Here is a 17,080-nt window from a genome sequence, read left to right on the forward strand (position 1 = left end):
ACAGCCCACCTCCAGGTGCGGGGTTCCAAATCAGAGGCTGGAAAGGGACTCATAGAAATCATCTATCTCAACCCCAAACCCACAGCATTAACTTCTTAATTGCTCTTACCCCAACCAGCCTGCTGTGAGCAAGAGCAAGCCCACATTTCCATCCAGCCAGGGACGACTGGCAAGAAGCACTCAAGGCTTCAGACGCCATATTTAAAAGGGCCATCTGTCCCTTGTTTTCAGGTGCCTGTCTGTGGTAAAAGGCTGCTCCTGTTTTCTGTTATTTTTCTGACTTTGTCTTACTAGAACCTGACTTTTTCTTTGCCTGACTTTACCTTAACGGAACCTGACCTTGACCTTGCTTGCCTTGCTAGAACTTGAACTCTTTCCAAACACACACACACACATGCCAGCTTGGGGTAGAACTCTGCCTTGCTCAGACCACCACTTGGGACAGAACAAAGGCAGGCCGCAGTCCCTACAGGCTGCGTGATCAGTAGCTGAATGGATGAACCTGCACGGGTGTCAATGTGAATATACAGATGGGTTACTCAGAATCCTCCCTCTCATGCAGGAGCTCTTCCCACGTCTGTTGAATGTGTGGCTGTCTTGGGGTGTAGACAGTGCATGTGGTGTGGATGGGGGGTGTTGCAAAACTCCCACAATTGGGGGGGCTATTCAGCATAACCCCACATCACCCTCCGATGTTTTTCCAATGCCTCAGGGGTGTTAAAGTGAACCCCCTTCCGTCTCTGGGCTGCAAGGTCTCCCTTTCCTCTATAGGACTGTCATTCTGGGCTTTTGATACCAAAATGATAGCAAAAGCAGAGCTTGGAGAAGTTACTTTTTTGAACTACAACTCCCATCAGCCCAGTCCAGTGGCCATGCTGGCTGGGGCTGATGGGAGTTGTAGTTCAAAAAAAGTAACTTTTCCAAGCTCTGAAAGGCTACAGCAGTGCAGGAAAATGAGTGCAGTGGGAGAAAAATCCTGATCAAAACGTCCCCACTGTGCTTAACCTTTCTCCTGAAGAAAAAAGTATGAATTTGAAACCTTTGCTCTTTTGGCTGACGGACTCACAATAGAACTCTGCAAGCCTATGAGAACTTTTCATCTCATTTGCAGTTCCGCACAGAATGCAGCTCTCTTCGGGAACCAGGTGACATATCTGCACACACTGCAGTGGTATCCTTTCGTTCTGAAGGCTTGGACAATGGACTGAAAAGCAAAGTCTCGTAGTAATCAATTTGCTTATTTAATACAGAGTTGTGTACATCATGCAGGTTAAATAAATAGGCATGTGTTTGCTGACAATGCATAATTGATTGTACTAGGTTTTTCAATTATTTATTTATTTATTTATTTATTTATTTATTATTTAATTTATATCCTGCCCTTCCTCCCAGCAGGAGCCCAGATGCCTCAGCAGGCACAAGGAAAAAGAGACCAGGTGGAACATCTCACCTGGGAGATGAGGGGCAGGCAGCTACAGGGAGGAACTTGGGTGCAGCAGGAATAAGAGTACCAAGTAAAATTTCCTCCAAAGGATTCACTGGACATTCAGGGCCTGATGCAGACTTCTGTAGTGTAGGAAGGAGTTTCCACTAGGTCTCTCTTCCAAAAACAGTGCTTTCGTGTGTTCAAAATTCTTGTAATCCCTACAGTAATCCTGTAAGGTAGTTTTGAAATGCAAAGGAGGTTTGTTTTTTGTTTTGCCAGGAAATCCTGACATAGAAATGGTTTATAGGGCTGATCTTTGATACAAATTAACTTTCAAAGAGAGCGGGTCCAAAGACCTGGGTTAAGTGGAGATGAAGGACTTCTTAACAAGCTAAAAGTTAATAAGTCATCGGGTGGTCCAGAGAGCAATCCAGCTGATGTGCAACCCATCATTCTAGCCTTGAGATCATCCAATGAAATGCAGGACATTCAGAAGATGTTGCAATGCACCCTCACTCCACGCAGGAACATCTCCAGGGCAGAGCTTGGAAAAGTTACTTTTTTGAACTACAATTCCCATCAGCCCCAGCCAGCATGGCCACTGGCTTGGGCTGATGGGAGTTGTGGTTCAAAAAAGTAACTTTTCCAAGCTCTGCCCAGGGCCAGCCCAGAATGAATCTGTCACCTCAGGCATCAGATGCTGAACTGGCAGCAACCAGCAAGCACAATATCAGAGGGCAGGGCTGTCTCTGCCCTGTGGCCTGCCTGGCATCCCCTGTGCTAGCCTGATGCCCTCAGGTGCAGTGGAGGATGCTCTCCTGGAGCCCCAACTGCCAATCTGGACAGAAGGGGCTGGGGGGATTTTGGTGCCACTTTGCCCTTTGTCTCAAGCAGCCACATCTCTTCGGCTAGCAGCTCTGACTTCTCCCTCTGGGCAGAGACAGTGTCGCAGGAGGCAGCAGCGTGGGCAGGCAAGGCTCTCCCCATGTCATTTCACCTCCCCAAGCAGGTGCGTCACATGATCCCAGAGGTACATCTGTCTGACACAGTTGCGCTCCAGCACCACTCCTCTGGCAGCCCTGCAAAGGATCCTGGGAGTGCAACTCTTGGATCCCGTCATGTACTGTTTTGCTGGCTAGCCATAAAACTAGCCACAATGGTTGCCCGTTGGCTAGGGAAACAAGGGCCTAATCACTTTTATTTATTATTATTATTACTTATTTATTTATTAGATTTATATCCCACCCTTCCTCGCAGTAGGAGCCCAGGGCAGCATTTTAAAAAATTGCTTTCAGGTAGGGATGGTTGAGAATTTCAATTCAGTTTGCATTTCGAGCCGAATTAATCAAATTTGCACTTTCTGAAACAATATGCGAACTGAAACATGCCCATCCTTTGAAATTTGCATTTATTAGAATTCTGCGATGCAGTTTGCCAACTAAAGAACATTTACAAAAATGCATATGTTAAGGGAAAGTGTGCATAAAACAGAATAAATGAATGAAAATAACATGCAAAAATACATTATGTGATGTGAAATGGCTTGCAAAATGTGTACATGAGTCAAAACTGCCCACAAAAATGTGTTTATTAGGAGAAATTCACACTCAAATGCTGGAGAACTTTCATGAGATTAAAAAAAACAAATTCGCAAATTCCTGCAGAAATGTGGAAAACTGAATTGAAGACTGGAAAAATGAGGAACAGGGAGAAGCAAACGGACGGATCCTCCTTTCAGGTTGTATCTCTCAGTCATTTTCCTTTTAGCTGCAGGTCTGAACTTTCAGCCAACAGAGATATTTTAGTGAACACTGCTGCTTTTGCTGCTATGCTGTTCTTGTTTTTTACTGCTGAATTTACTTTTTAAACAAGAGATGCCACCCTACAAGTCAATATTTTGCACGGCAGGTGCAGAATATAAACCAACCATCTAGCTGCAGATAAAATGCCACTTTGAATACCATTGCTGGGGACCGCAGGTAGGGAGAATGTTCCTGCTCAGGTCCTCCTTCCAGGCTTCCCACTGGCCGCCATGGGAACATGATGCTGGTCTAGGTGGGCCCCCTTTGGCCTGATCTAGCAGCCAGTTTGCCTTATGGTCTTAAATTGCCTCCTCCCTGTCCCATGGTGTCCACTAGGAGGAAGCCACAACCTCAGAAAAGTCTTCACTGAAGTCAGTGTAAATAAGCCATGGAGGACTGGGGGAATGGAAAAGGATCAGGCCCTTGGTGAAGGGCCACAGCCCAGTGGTTAGAGCATCTGTTTTGCATGCAGAACCCTCCAGGTTTAAACCCCGGCATCTCTAGGTAGGGCTGGGAGAGACTCCCTGCCTGAAAACGTGGACAGCCACTGCCAGTCAGAGCAGGCAATACTAAGCTAACTAGACCATCAGTCAGGATAAGACACTTTCCTATGGTCCAGTTATGTCCAACACTTGGGCTGGCCATTACTGCCAAAATGATGGTGGCGGTTTACATTTTTGTCCTGCCCTTCCACCAACAAGGAGCCCAGGGTGGCAATCAGACCTTCATATCATTCAGGGAGGGGGCCATTCCGTCAAGGGCATCCCCAAATCCAAATGCATGGTTCTGGTGATCAGCAGAAGGGCATGGGGTTCCTTCTGCACTGCGGAGACAAAGATCTCGCTGCCAGAGAAGGGTAGACCCTCTTCTGGATTCACAACCGTGTGCTCCACTGAATGGCCGCTCAGAGCAAATCTAGCACTAGGCAGGTGACCTTCTTGCGGCGAGATTTCTGGGCGGAGGGAGGTGATGTCTCAAGGTGTTTTAAGGTTCAATGCCCCAGATTTCTCACTTGAAAACATGTTTAAAATGCCAAGGTGCAGCATTGACCGATGTAAAATGTAAAAACAAAACGTAAAATGTAAATATAATGTAATGTAAAACATATAAATAATGTAAAAATGAAGGAGATGCAAAAAATAAATAAATGTAAAAATAAAAAAAATGAAAATAAAAAATAAAGGAGAGCATGTACAGAGTGCCTTTTCCCTTCATCAGAACCCTGCAAGTCTGGAATTGCAGGAAAGAGAAGAATTCAGTCATGGCAGCCAGCTTTGGACTCTCTCATTTTAGCTTTGCCTATATAAGAAAGAATCTTGCACGCTCCTCAGGTCCCCATGCCAACTTTACCTTACAGGGGAAAAGTCAGTCACAGGAGTTGCCAGTGCAGTTTATTATTCTGTAACTAAATGGCGATAATGGCAACCCTCCACTAATCTTTCACCCAAACCTAGTTACCTTCGGTGTTCAAGCTCTGTGCTTAAATGCCTTGCCATGCCAGCAAAGTCAAGCCCACATTTCCTTCAGACCGGGGGCTTGAGTGAGGAGGACTGACAGGGAGGAGCCAGGACTTTCGCTCCAGATACCTGTGCTTAAAACAGGGGATGGGCCCTGTTCTCTGCTGCCTCTCTGTGGTAAATCGCTTTGTTGTTGTTATGTGCCTTCAAGAGGGTTTCAACTTATGGCAACCCTATGAATCAGCACCCTCTGTTTTAAATCTCTTTATGAGGATGCTTTATGCAGAATTGTAGCTCAGAACTCTCTCCCTGGCTATGTGATAGGAGGTTTCTTTCACATGCACGCAGCAAAAGGGAAAGTTGTTTTGACTTGGGTGATGGTTCTTCTGAACCAGCACATCAAAAGACGCATGAGCTGTGGCATTGCTTTCCCACAATCAACTAGAGCTGGAATTAAAATGGAGCTTCTATACACCCTTCAATACAGCACTTCATTATCCAGCAATGACTATCTCCATGGTCATTTGCATAATGGTTATTCACAAGCAAGTACCATTCTACAAAGGTCCACTCCAGTGTTAAGTAAAAGCTTCCTGTTGGTCAAGCTGGTCCGTTTCATTACTTCCTGTTCCATTTGGCTGAGGGATTATTGATGGATTGCCCCTTAAATTATCAGCGTCGGTTCCACAGGAAGGAGATTAAATACTAGTTTTCCTGATTTCCCCCATTAATATTATTATAGTGGTATTTCACTGTAAAAAAATACAATAAAATGAAAGCTGGGAAATGCAAAGAAACCAGTTTCCCTTCCTCTGAGAGAAGCTCACCAATTAATGAGAAATTCAGGGGCAATTCATCATTTCCCCCCTAATGGTGCTGTACAAGAAGTAATAAAATAAGCAGAACCAGCATACAGGAAGCTTTTATTTAAAGGATCAGGTGCATTTAACAGCCTCACTTTTGCTTTATCAGTGACACTGGACAGGCTGGTAATGCAAATATATGTATGGAATTACATTTTACTGTAAAAAAGAAATGACCACAAACGAGATCTTAAAAAACAAACCAACCAGGAGCCCCAATGATTTGGCAAAAACGTCATCCGGATTCTCTGTAAGAAAAAATTGAAGAAAAGAAGGCAATTTCAGGAAGAAGAACCAATGTGGAAGCAAACTTAGATGGGCAAGGGCAGGGAAACCCTCCTTTTGTGTCTAGACTTTTGTGAAGAAGATACAAAGAGCCTGCTGGGTGAGGCCCAAGGGGGCCCCTCTAGTCCAGCATCCTGTTCTCACAGTGGCCAACAAGATGTCCCAAATAGAAAGCATGCAAGCAGGGCCCAGTGCCAGTGGATGGCTCCTTGTCAGCACCTTGGACAGCTCCTTGAAGTTTGGACTGAAACTCACGAGCGGATTCCATCACCCCACTGACATGGAGCCACCAGCCACCACTGGCAGCACCTGAGCCCAAGAGCACTCTCCCCTCCTGCCGTTCCCAGCAACTGGTATGCCGAGGCTTTCCACCTCCCGTCAGAGCATAGCCACCGTGGCCTTTAGCCCTTGGGAGCCTTCTCCTCCATGGATTTGTCCAATCCTCTTTTAAAGCCATCCAAGTGGGTGGCCATCACTGTTTAACTACGCACTGCATGATGAACACCATCATTAGTAAAGGTAAAGGTGTCCCCGCACTTACAGTGCCAGTCATTTCCGACTCTTAGGGTGACCTCTTGCGACGTTTACTAGGCAGACCGTATATATGGGGTGGGATTGCCAGTTCCTTCCCCGGCCTTTCTTTACCCCCCAGCCTATGCCGGGTACTCATTTTACCCACCACGGATGGATGGAAGGCTGAGTGGACCTCGACCCCTTCTACCAGAGATTCGACTTCCTCCTTCCGTTGGAATCGAACTCCGGCCGTGAGCAGAGCTTCGGCTGCATTACCGCCGCTTACCACTCTGCGCCACGGAGGGTCGTTTAACTACGCACTGCATGATGAACACCATCATTAAAAGAATGCAATTAAATTGAATGGAACGTGGGACCATGCAGCTCAATACTGCTGAGTACTCAATACTGTGACTGTGAACAGGTCTCCGGGGATCCAGACAGGAGCTCTTCCTAGCCCTCCCTGGAATTAAACTTGAGAGCTTCAGCTTGTATGGAAGATGCTCTGCTACTAAGCAACAGTATTTCCCAATGGAGTGGTGGAACAAATCCTATGTTTCTGCTTTCCCTAGCATAACGGGGCAGTCCTGGAAATGGACTGCCTTCAAGTCGATCCCGACTTATGGCTACCCTATGAATAGGGTTTTCATGGTAAGCGGTATTCCGAGGGGGGTTACCATTGCCTTCCTCTGAGGCCAGTCCTCCCCAGCTGGCTAGGGCCTACTCAGCTTGCCACAGCTGCACAAGCCAGCCCCTTCCTTGTCCGCAACTGCCAGCTGGGGGGCAACTGGGCTCCTTGGGACTCTGCAGCTTGCCCACGGCTGCACAGGTGGCAGGGCACGTAACCCGTAAGCCACTCACTGCGGGGTGATCTTTAGCTGGCCCTTTACACCCAGGAGACAGGAGCGGGGATTTGAACTCACAGACTCTGGACTCCCAGCCAGGCTCTCCTCCCTACTGTGCTATACCAGCCCTTGGTGCAGTCCTAGAGATGGCTACTTAGAAGCAAGTGCTACTGAGTTCAATGGGGTTGGCTACTCCAATCCTGTACCTTTTTACCTAGGAATAAATCCCACTGAACTCACTGGGGCTTCTTCCCTTATAGTAGACATTTTTGGACGGTGTATAAGCTGCCAAGTCCTGTCTCTTTCTCCATAGATTGAACGGCACACCTGCTGTTCCTCTTCCCTTGCCCCCACGGTAGCATTTTGAACCTGCCAAAGAATGTTGGTTCTTCTCTGTGTTAAGGTAGGAGTAACCGCGGATGGTGCCAGGTCTTTTCTTCAGCACCTTGTTGCCAAAATCAGAAGTAATTCCAAACGTGCTTATTCTCTGATCTGTTGGACCAGCGTTTGCCAAACTGGTGCCCTCAAGATGTTTTGTACTGCGACTCCCAGACATATGGGCTGTCAAAGACTGTGTGACCTTGTGGCAGAGTTCCAGATGGCCCACCTTGTATTTGGCCATTTAACAAAGAACCAAAGACTCCAAGGACAGCCAAAGCAACACTATTTTGATGTCTCTTGATGAGTGACCAGATTGAGTCTCGTGGGACTGTTTGGCTAAAGCCAAGACTGAATGCTGTCTTGGACGCCTGATATGGAAAACCACCAGCTCAGCCTGGATTTGTTGATGTGCTGGAATTCCTGGCTGAGATAGTAACCTGGTAACCCCAAGGTTTCTGCATAGGCCGGAGCAGAATAAGGAGGGTTTAAAGATACATGATTAAAAGAACAGCAGGACAAACAGAGTCTTGGTGTTTTGTGGATCTGCTGGCTTCAGGATTAAGAGGCCGGCACTTAAACAGAGAAGGGAAATTAATTATAATGGTGTGGACTTTGCCTTTTTTTTTTATCCATCCTTACTTTTGATCTTTTTGATCCATCCATTTATATACAAGAACATATATTTTTGCAATAAAAGGCTAAAATAAGGAGACGATTCCTGCATTTGATTGTCTCCTCTAGGCAATGCTCTTTACGAAGCCAGCCTTATTTCTCGAGGAGAGCTTTTGGGCCGGGAGCCCCTGGGAGCCCCATGCTTCTCATTTTCCATGGTTATCACTCAGGTCTTGGCCTCTGACAACCCCACGGGTGTATATTTTGAAAACATCCATTACCTTCAATCTAGCGATGCCCTTCCCTACTCCCTCACTGCTCTTAAAGAAAGCTTACATCTGGGGGTCAAGCCAGGGGTACCTTTCAAACAGTGTTGATTCTAGTGTGCTTGTGTGAATCATCTGCTAGGGTTCACAGGGCCAAATACCCCAGCAGTCATACCATGGATGTAACTCCAAAGTATATTTATTGAACCCAATGGGGTAGTTTCAATTTCACACTTGCATTAAGCGGAATAGAATTCCGTTAAGATAAGGAGAGTAACATCACTTCTTATATATGCAACTGTTGATGAAAACATGATAGATTCAACTATTTGGAACCACTGTCAAGAACATAAGAAGAGCCTGCTGGATCAGGCTAATGGCCCATGTAGGCTAGCATCCTGTTCTCACAGAGCACTCTCCCCTCTTGTGGTTTCCAGAAACTGGTGTCAGAAGAAATGCCTCTGTGCTGAGACCAACTTCTTGTATTCTCGGCCCCTGCCCAACGTGGCTCATTGTGAGCTGCAGAGACAAACTGGGCGAGGGGATCAGGGCAGTGGTTAATGCGTCCCTTGATGAAGGTCATCTGCCATCTGCCTTCAAGGAGGCGGTAATAATTCCAGCTTTGAAAAAGGCCTCCTTAGACCCCTTGGATTTAAACAACTTCCGCCCAGTCTCAAATCTACCATTCCTGGGTAAATTGGTCAAGCGGGTAGCAGATTGCAGTTCTTGGGGGGTTTAAACTCAAATTTAGGCTGGCAGATTGCAGATCTTGAGGGGTTTAAATGTTTAAGCTTTTAATTTTTAATTTCTAATTTTTAGGATTTTGATTATGTTTATATGAAATGTACTTGTGTTTGGTTGTAAGTCGCCCAGAGTGGCAGATTAACCTCTGCCAGATGGGCGTCTAACAAATCTCATAAATAAATATATAAATAAATAAATATCTAACTGTGGAGGTAGAGCTTAGCCATCCTAGCTAGTTATCGTTGATGGCCTTTTCCTCCATGAATGTGTCTAATCCACTTTTAAAACCACCCAAGTTGGTGGACATCACTGCCTCTTGTGGGAGGGAGTTCCATAGTTTAACAATGCACTGTGTGAAGAAGTGCTTTCTTTTGCCTGTCCTGAATTTTCCAACATTCAGCTTCATTGCTGAATCTACTGGAGCTCTGGTGCCAATATCCTAGGGACAAACATAACAGAGCAAATTAATAGGAACTCTATGGGTCCTGAGGCCTTTATTGCTTGCAAAAAAGGGGGGATGCAGTAGGGGCAAATGCAGACCACTCATCCAGAACCCGGATTCAAATCCAAAGCAAGCCACGGACACAAAGGCTACAATCCTATACAGACTTAACTTGCAAGGAAGCCCCACTGAACCCACCAGGGCTCATTTCCAAGTAAACATGCATACGATTGGGTAGTAGATATGTGACTCTAGAGCAGGGGAAGGCAACTTTCTTCAGGTTGAGGGCCACATTCCATGGTGGGCAATCTTGCAGGGGCCGCATACCAGAGGTAGATGGGGCCAGAGGTAAAAAAAAGTGGGTAGAGCAATGAACGTGACTCTTATTTTGAACAGTAGGGTACATTCCAGCCATGCAAAAATCAGAAGTTTCTACGCCTGAAAAGAAAGGGGTGGCCTGGAGAGGAGATGTTGCCTATGGAGAGTCTTAAGGGCCAGAGAGAGGGCTCTGGAGGGCCACACTTGGCCCCCAAGCCTGAGGCTCCCTGCATCTGCTCTAGAGAGAGGCAGACACAGACACGACCACATTCTTTGTGTTTTGCAGCTCCACTGGTGGGATGTAACCTTTCCGTAGGTCTCCATTGTGGAAGGACCAGCTGGCATCTTCTGGGGTGGTGCAGGAGGCTGAGGGTTCATGGGAAAGCCTGGTCGGGGGTCAGGTGGGACCTGGCATCTAGGAAGATGCTGAGGGTCCCAACGGTGGTGAAGATGATGAAGGTCCAGAAGAAAAGGCGGTCCACCACCATGGCGACGTATTCCCAGTCTTCCTTGAGCTGGAAGGGTTGGGGACAAGGGGAGAGAGAAGCAGTCATGGAGGGCAGCAATCCTCCCCCTAATGTTGTTCAACTCAGTGGTATGTTCGATGTCAGCAGGGCAGTGGAATCCGCTCCGGGTTTTAGTCCAAACGTAAAGGAGCTGTCCAAGGTGCAGAAACCCACTCCCAAACTAGGTTTAGTATCTTGGGCAGCTCCTTGAAAACGGCACAATTCTGCTGGGCTGCTCTTGCACAGCCCCTGTTCACTGACGTGGTGCAAGAGCAGGAGAGCAGACCAGCACAACTGCACCCCACGGAGCAATACTTTCTCTCTGTCTCCCATAATAGTGCCTTCAAATCCATTTGCTTCTTTGAAGGACTATCCCTGCACTGGATTCCCTGTTCACCGAGGCCAGCTGAGGTGGCAAGGAAGCACCCTCCAGTTCCTCCCCTTCCTTCCCCCAGCAACTCACCGCATCATAGTCCTCTTGCTCCTGTAGTTGTTCCGCTATGTACGTGATGGCATCCATGGCAGACTTCAGTTCTGGCGGGAGAGCAATGCAGTGACTGGGGCCATCAACGAATTTTTTCATATCTGTGGGGAATGCCTCCGGCTGAAATCTTAGAAGAGTAAGATAGGAGGGAGTCCGCCATTGATAGAACAAGCTCACTATGTCTTCATCTCGGGCTCCAGCCCTACTGTTTGTAGGGGACTGTTAAAGAGTGTCAGATATGATTGCGATAAACCGGGGGGGGGGCTCTTTCTGTAAAATTTCTAAGCAGCAATGAAAAGTGCTGGCCTGCTTTGGCGATTTGCCAAGGTAAAAATGTTTGCCCATTCAGAGTGATGCCAGTGATGATCCAGGAAGGATTACCCTCACTCTCATTTGTTTTTGACTGTCCTCTCAACTGGCTTTGAAGACCTGTAAAATGGTTTTACTGTCTCATGACCAAACCTGATTGGTATTGTAATCTCTCTAGATAATGAATGAATGAAGGCTTTATTGTTCAGAGCCATAGGCTACCACAATTAAACAGATATAAAAAGAAGATACAAAATACATATTAAAAACAGATCATATTACAATAAAACACAGTTCAACAGCATAGAGTGGAAAAGCAGCGGTACAAATAATTAATGAGATAATGTTTAGGCAAGCCTACCCAGACATGTAAAACTGATGTGTATTTTAATCTGTAATGTTCGCTTAGAACGTATACTTTTAAACTGTTGATTTTATTCATTTTGTTTTTAAATAAACTTGTTTGTAACGTTGATTTTTCCTGACAATTTTAATGTATATTTTAATGTAATGCCTAGAGGTTTTAATTAAGCAGTATCCAAAGTTTGTTAAATAAATATAAATAAATAAACAATTGGCTCCACTCCCTTCTCCTCCTCCTGTTTTTGGTCTAGCTTGGTGTCCCTTGAGCTGCCACCTTGTGCCTGGTTCTAAGTAGCTCACCCAAGCCTGAAGTCTGCCTGACGACCCTGCAGATTTCCCAATTGGCTGGGATCTGCCCATGTGACTATTTCCAGGATGGACACAACATAAGCTGGGGGGTGGGTGGGGAAAGGTGCCAAAGCCCCAGCAGCAGACACAGTTGCCTACTTTAGGGCTTTTTCCAGGAACTATTTTGGGTTCCTCCAAAACGGGCAAATCTTCAGTGCAACCCTAGCAACAAATGTCCACACTGACCCTTGACCTCCACCCAGCAGATATGTGTGAGCCAGGAGGAGCCTTCCCCTAGCCTTCCCCAACATGGTGCCCTCCAGATGTTTTTGGCTACAACTCCCTTCTAGGATTAATACAACTAAAAAGTGAACCAACATAATTTGCACTTTCCGAAACAATACAAGAGCTAAAATGTAGCCAACTCCCATAAATTTGCACTTTTTTGAATTTTGCAGTGCATTTTCCAGCCAAGTGCTGTGTACAAAACTGCATATACTGGGGCAAGATGTGCATAATGCATATATATATATATATATATTCATGAAAGTAACAGACAAAATGCATTATATTAGGGAAAACTGCTTTGCAAAAATGTGCACATTAGGCAAAATTGCACACCAATATTTGTATATTAGGAGAAATTTGCACGAAATCGCTGAATTTTCATGAGGAATTTAAAAAACCCCTGTAAATGTGGAGAACTGTACTTAAAACTGGAAAAAAGGGGCACTGAGCGAACCCAAAATGGACATATTTGCTCACCCTGTGCTGCCATCAGCCCAGCCAGGATGTCTGTCTGATCCTGGGGCTGGTGCAAGGTGTAATCCAAAACAGCTGGAGGGCACCAGGTTGGCAAAGGCTGCCCTGCATTTCTGTTACTGCAGTTCCAGAAATGCCTAGGAATGACCTTCTCCCTTCCTCCCACCTCTACTTCCTGTGCCAAAGTACCTGATGCCAAGTCAGGGACTCACCTGTTGGATTTGGGGAACAGAGAATCGCAGGCAGGGGTGCGGATGAAATATTCGTCAGTGCGGCGGTTGCTTTTCACGGTGAGCTCTTGCTTGGGGTGCAAGGGGGTGGGTTTCAGGATGGTCTCTGGCTTTGGGCGTCGCAGGCCCAAATACCAAGGGAGCTTGTGGATAAAAATCTGGAGAGGAAGGAAAGAAGGGAAGAGAATGCATTTGTGTATATTATCCGTCTGAGACATGCTAGCAAGGCAGAAGGTATTAGTAGGACTATGGCTGCCTTGATTTTGATCCATTTGTATAATTGGACACTAGATGGTAGTCTAAAGAGTTTATGTTCCTTAATTGCTGGAAACCTCTCCCCAGCCTCTTGGCATGCCATACTCATCACGGTCTGGGAGACAGAGAACTAGAGAGCATCATGGCTTGCTTGCATGGAATATATGGCTTCTCCTAGTAGTCACTTGCGCAAATGTTGAGGTTTGGAATAGCTGGACACTAGAAAAGAGGCTCATGAGAATTCGTCTGGTATGCTCTGAACTTGTTGAACTGGAGGCTTTGAACTGATCCTGCATTGCCCACAGAAGGGATGTGGCTTCATGGTCAGGTCACTCCCCTGACCCCTGCCACATCCTGTCCTCTTGAGCATCACTGGCCCTATCCTCCTAGGCCTGGTCCCCCCTCCCAGACAGCAAAGGGGCCATACCTTCCTCACCCAGAAGGGCATCTCATGAGTGTTGGGTGAGCGATGGTGCAAGTTGAGGACCACCACGCTGAGGATGACAGAGAAGGTCACGAGGATCATGGTGAACATAAGGTACTTGATGATGATGGGGACCGCCAAGGACGTCTCAGGCACTTTGCCGGCCAGCAGGAGCAGGAAGATGGTGAGGGTGAGGAGGGCAAAGATGGAGAGGTTCACCTTCTCACCTGGGGGGGGGGAGAAGCAGAGAAGGGAGACAGGCTTGGCAAACGCTCCCATCCCCACAGCAATAAAAACCAAAACCCTCAAGAGTGCAGCTCAGGAGTGCAGAATGGGAAGGAAAGCCACTGGCTTGACTCCTAGACTTTCAGGGAAAGCTGCAAGCAGTGGACCAATCCACAGAAAGTTGTTTACACTATGGTCCCGTTCAGTGGAGACTGGAACATTAGGACAACCAGGGTGCTGCCCCACCAATCACAGTCTGGCCTCAGCCAGCCCAGCACCTGCCTGATACCTTACTTAAAAACAGGGGGTGACCCTGGCCGCTGTCATTCTCCTCCTCCTCCGTCGCAATGTTGCCCTTGTAGAGCTCAGCAGGGAGGAGGAGGGGGAGGGAGGGAACTAGTGTGAGCTGACCCTGCCGCTCATTGGCTTTGGCTCCCTTTGATGTTTGGGCTGCCTGGATTCTGCCCCACCAGTCTCAGTGGGGACCAGTGGGGGGAGAAGTCCTTCCTTCCTTCCACCTTCCCTCTTCCCTTTCGGGTCCCCCAAACCACCTATTTATTGAGCACTCATCCTGAGTTGCTTGCACAAAGCTGACATGGAGGTTAGACTTTGTCCAACCTTTATTGAGCATTCATTCTGCTTCGATCGCAGGGCGTCTACATGACAATGAGCCTTCGTTCTGCATTCGTCCTGAGTTGCCTGTGGGGTACTTACACGTCTTCCCATTAATCCAGGCATGGGAACCTCTTTGGCCCTCCAGATGTTGCTGAATGATGACTCCCACCATTCCCCTGCACCTGTCTTGCGTTAATCATTCATTCATCCCACAGTTTTCAATACATTTCCCCATAACTTTCCAAATCGCAAAAAGTCTGGGTTTTTAAAAAATGGACTTTTTTTTTTAAGCTGGGGCAACAAAGAGCTTTAATCCACTTTAAGTGTGTAAACTTTCATTTCCAGTATGTGCTTGAATCCCTCCTACAAAATATGGTTAGTTTGAAGGTGCCCCGAATTTTATCAAATTCGCACTTTCTAAAACGATATGAGAACTGAAAGACAGCCATCCGTCAAAAATCACACTTTATTGAATGTTGCAGTGCATTTCCCAACCAATGTTTACAAAACTGCATATATTAGGAAAAAATGTCCATAAAAATGAATAGATGAGTGAAAATAACATACAAAAATACATTATATGATGAGAAATTGCTTGCAAAAATGTGTACATTAGTCAAAACTGCCTACAGAAATGTGTTTAGAAGTTTTTTTAAAAAAAACAATGCAAATTTGCTGCAGAAATGTAAACTGAATTTAAGATTGGAAAAATGAGGAACTGAGAACCAAAATCGACAGATCTTTTCATCCCTATCTGTCTGTCTGTCTATCTTTCTATCTATCTACTGCATTTATATTCTTCCTGTCTACCAAGGCATGCACTAAGCTGAAAAGAGAAACAGAAGTGGAAATTGCTGGTGTTTGCTCATTTGTCCCATGTCCAGAACAGAAATCAAGCCAGCAAATATGATCAGCATGTTGTTGTTGCTTCAGGCCTGCAAATGATACGTAATTGATTACATTCCCCCCACCCCTGTTTACATTGTTTTTTCTTTGCATTGAAATTAATGGGGTGGAATAACGTAATGACAACATAATTTATGTAATTTGCGTAATGAATTATTTAACTTATGAAATACTGCCATAGTGGAGAGCAAGATAAATAACAGCTTTTGGTGGAATTCAAACTGCAGCAGAATGAAAACACTGCTGCATGAGACAAATATAGGTCGGCTCAGAAACAAGGTCTGTTTATATCCCTAGTACCCCCTTTATCTATCTCCCACTGCCATCTGCCCTGACAGCCAGCACGGCTAATGTGTCAGTTGTAGTCCAACAACACTTGAAGGGTTTATTTATTTATTTATTATTTGATTTATATCCCACCCTTCCTCCCAGCAGGAGCCCAGGGCGACAACCCAAGGTTCCAGGTTGCTGCAGGCTGCTTTAAGCTATGCCTCCACCTATGCTCAACCTGTACATTTGTAAATAATCAGCAAATATTTCAAATCTCCAATAAGCCTCCAAAGACCTCCTTCTTCCAGTGGACACCAAAACTGGGTAAATGGGTGATCACCAGGAAGTGTCGGTGACTGAGCCAGCTGGAAGCTGCATTTGGATGGACTGGGTGGAGTGGGTTTTGCTAGCAGGCTAACAGGTCTGTATGACAGGGGCTGGGGGAATCTGCAGGCCTTCTGCAGCTTGTTGGAAGTCCTGAGGGCTCCCCAACAGCCACTGGGCAACATCACAGAAAAATCCAGAAGAGCATGGAACTCCATGGCAAGGGAAATAATGATTAGGTGTGGCTTTCAGATTGAGATTTGAAATGGACAAATCTGTCATTTCTGGATCCCCATTTTTCCAATATTTAATTCAGTTCCTGCACTGAGCAGAGAGTTTGACTCCATGGCCTTCTAGGCCCCTTCCAACTCTATGATTCTGTGTGTCTTTGTTTCTGCAGCAATTTGTGAAAATTCACCAGCATTTTAGTGCAGATTTCTTCATCTTTTCTATGCCGTTTCGACTAATATTTTTGTATGTTATTTTCATTAATACATGCATTTATATGCACACTTTCCCCTAATATATGCCTGGTTAGACGCCTTGTTTGGTTGGAGCACTGCATTGCAAAATTCGGAGAAGTGGGGACTTCAAAGGATAATTGTGTTTCAGTTCTCCTATTGGTTCTAGAAATGCAAATTAGGCAGCTTGTCATTAAAATGCCAACAAAATTGAATTTCTCCCCCATCCTCCTAACTGAGACAGAGGACGGGGTATGGGGAAACCCACCGGCATCTGGTGGGAGATAGAAGACAAAGATGGCGAGGATTGTAATCAAGATGCAAGGAATGATAACGTTGATGACGTAGAAGAGAGGCTTCCGGCATATGATGAGGTAAAAGGTGATGTCCTCGTAGAGCGGGTCACGCGGGAGCGTGTTCTTACGGGACGGTTTGTGCCAGATCTCCCATTGCCCGTTGTCTGCCAAAGGATAGACAGAAGTACAAAGGATTAGCCCTTGATGCTAACTGGAGGTCAACAAGTCCTGCACTTTGGTTGCCCAAGCACCATCTTGTTGACTGTCTGTGTATGAGGAAGAATGAAGGGAGGTGGAAATGTGGGAAGCACCCAACACTTGGGATGCCATTGTGGGTGTGTGAGGTGGAAGGGATGGGTGGGAGAGAATGGCCTCAAATTTGGTATCAGAAATCTGCAGGAGATGGAG

At 46.1% G+C, this 17,080-nt stretch overlaps 1 protein-coding gene across 4 annotated transcripts in view; it reads right to left on the bottom strand.

Moving 5' to 3' along the window:
• Window positions 1-9,658: 9,658 nt before the first annotated feature.
• FGF11 (fibroblast growth factor 11) overlaps window positions 9,659-17,080 on the bottom strand; it is a 59,615-nt gene continuing 52,193 nt past the window's right edge. For 3 of the 4 annotated variants that reach the window (XM_061588767.1, XM_061588766.1, XM_061588769.1), the window contains 5 exons: window positions 16,645-16,836; window positions 13,579-13,802; window positions 12,879-13,054; window positions 10,924-11,071; window positions 9,659-10,469 (listed from right to left, as the gene is read on the bottom strand). In XM_061588767.1, coding sequence (XP_061444751.1) covers window positions 10,329-10,469; window positions 10,924-11,071; window positions 12,879-13,054; window positions 13,579-13,802; window positions 16,645-16,836 — 881 coding nt within the window. In that variant the 3' untranslated portion in view covers window positions 9,659-10,328. The remainder of the gene's footprint in view (window positions 10,470-10,923; window positions 11,072-12,878; window positions 13,055-13,578; window positions 13,803-16,644; window positions 16,837-17,080) is intronic. The other variant, XM_061588768.1, reaches the window with a different exon arrangement.

The sequence above is a fragment of the Rhineura floridana genome, chromosome 11 (assembly GCF_030035675.1).
Source record: "Rhineura floridana isolate rRhiFlo1 chromosome 11, rRhiFlo1.hap2, whole genome shotgun sequence".
Taxonomy (NCBI): Eukaryota; Metazoa; Chordata; class Lepidosauria; order Squamata; family Rhineuridae; genus Rhineura; species Rhineura floridana.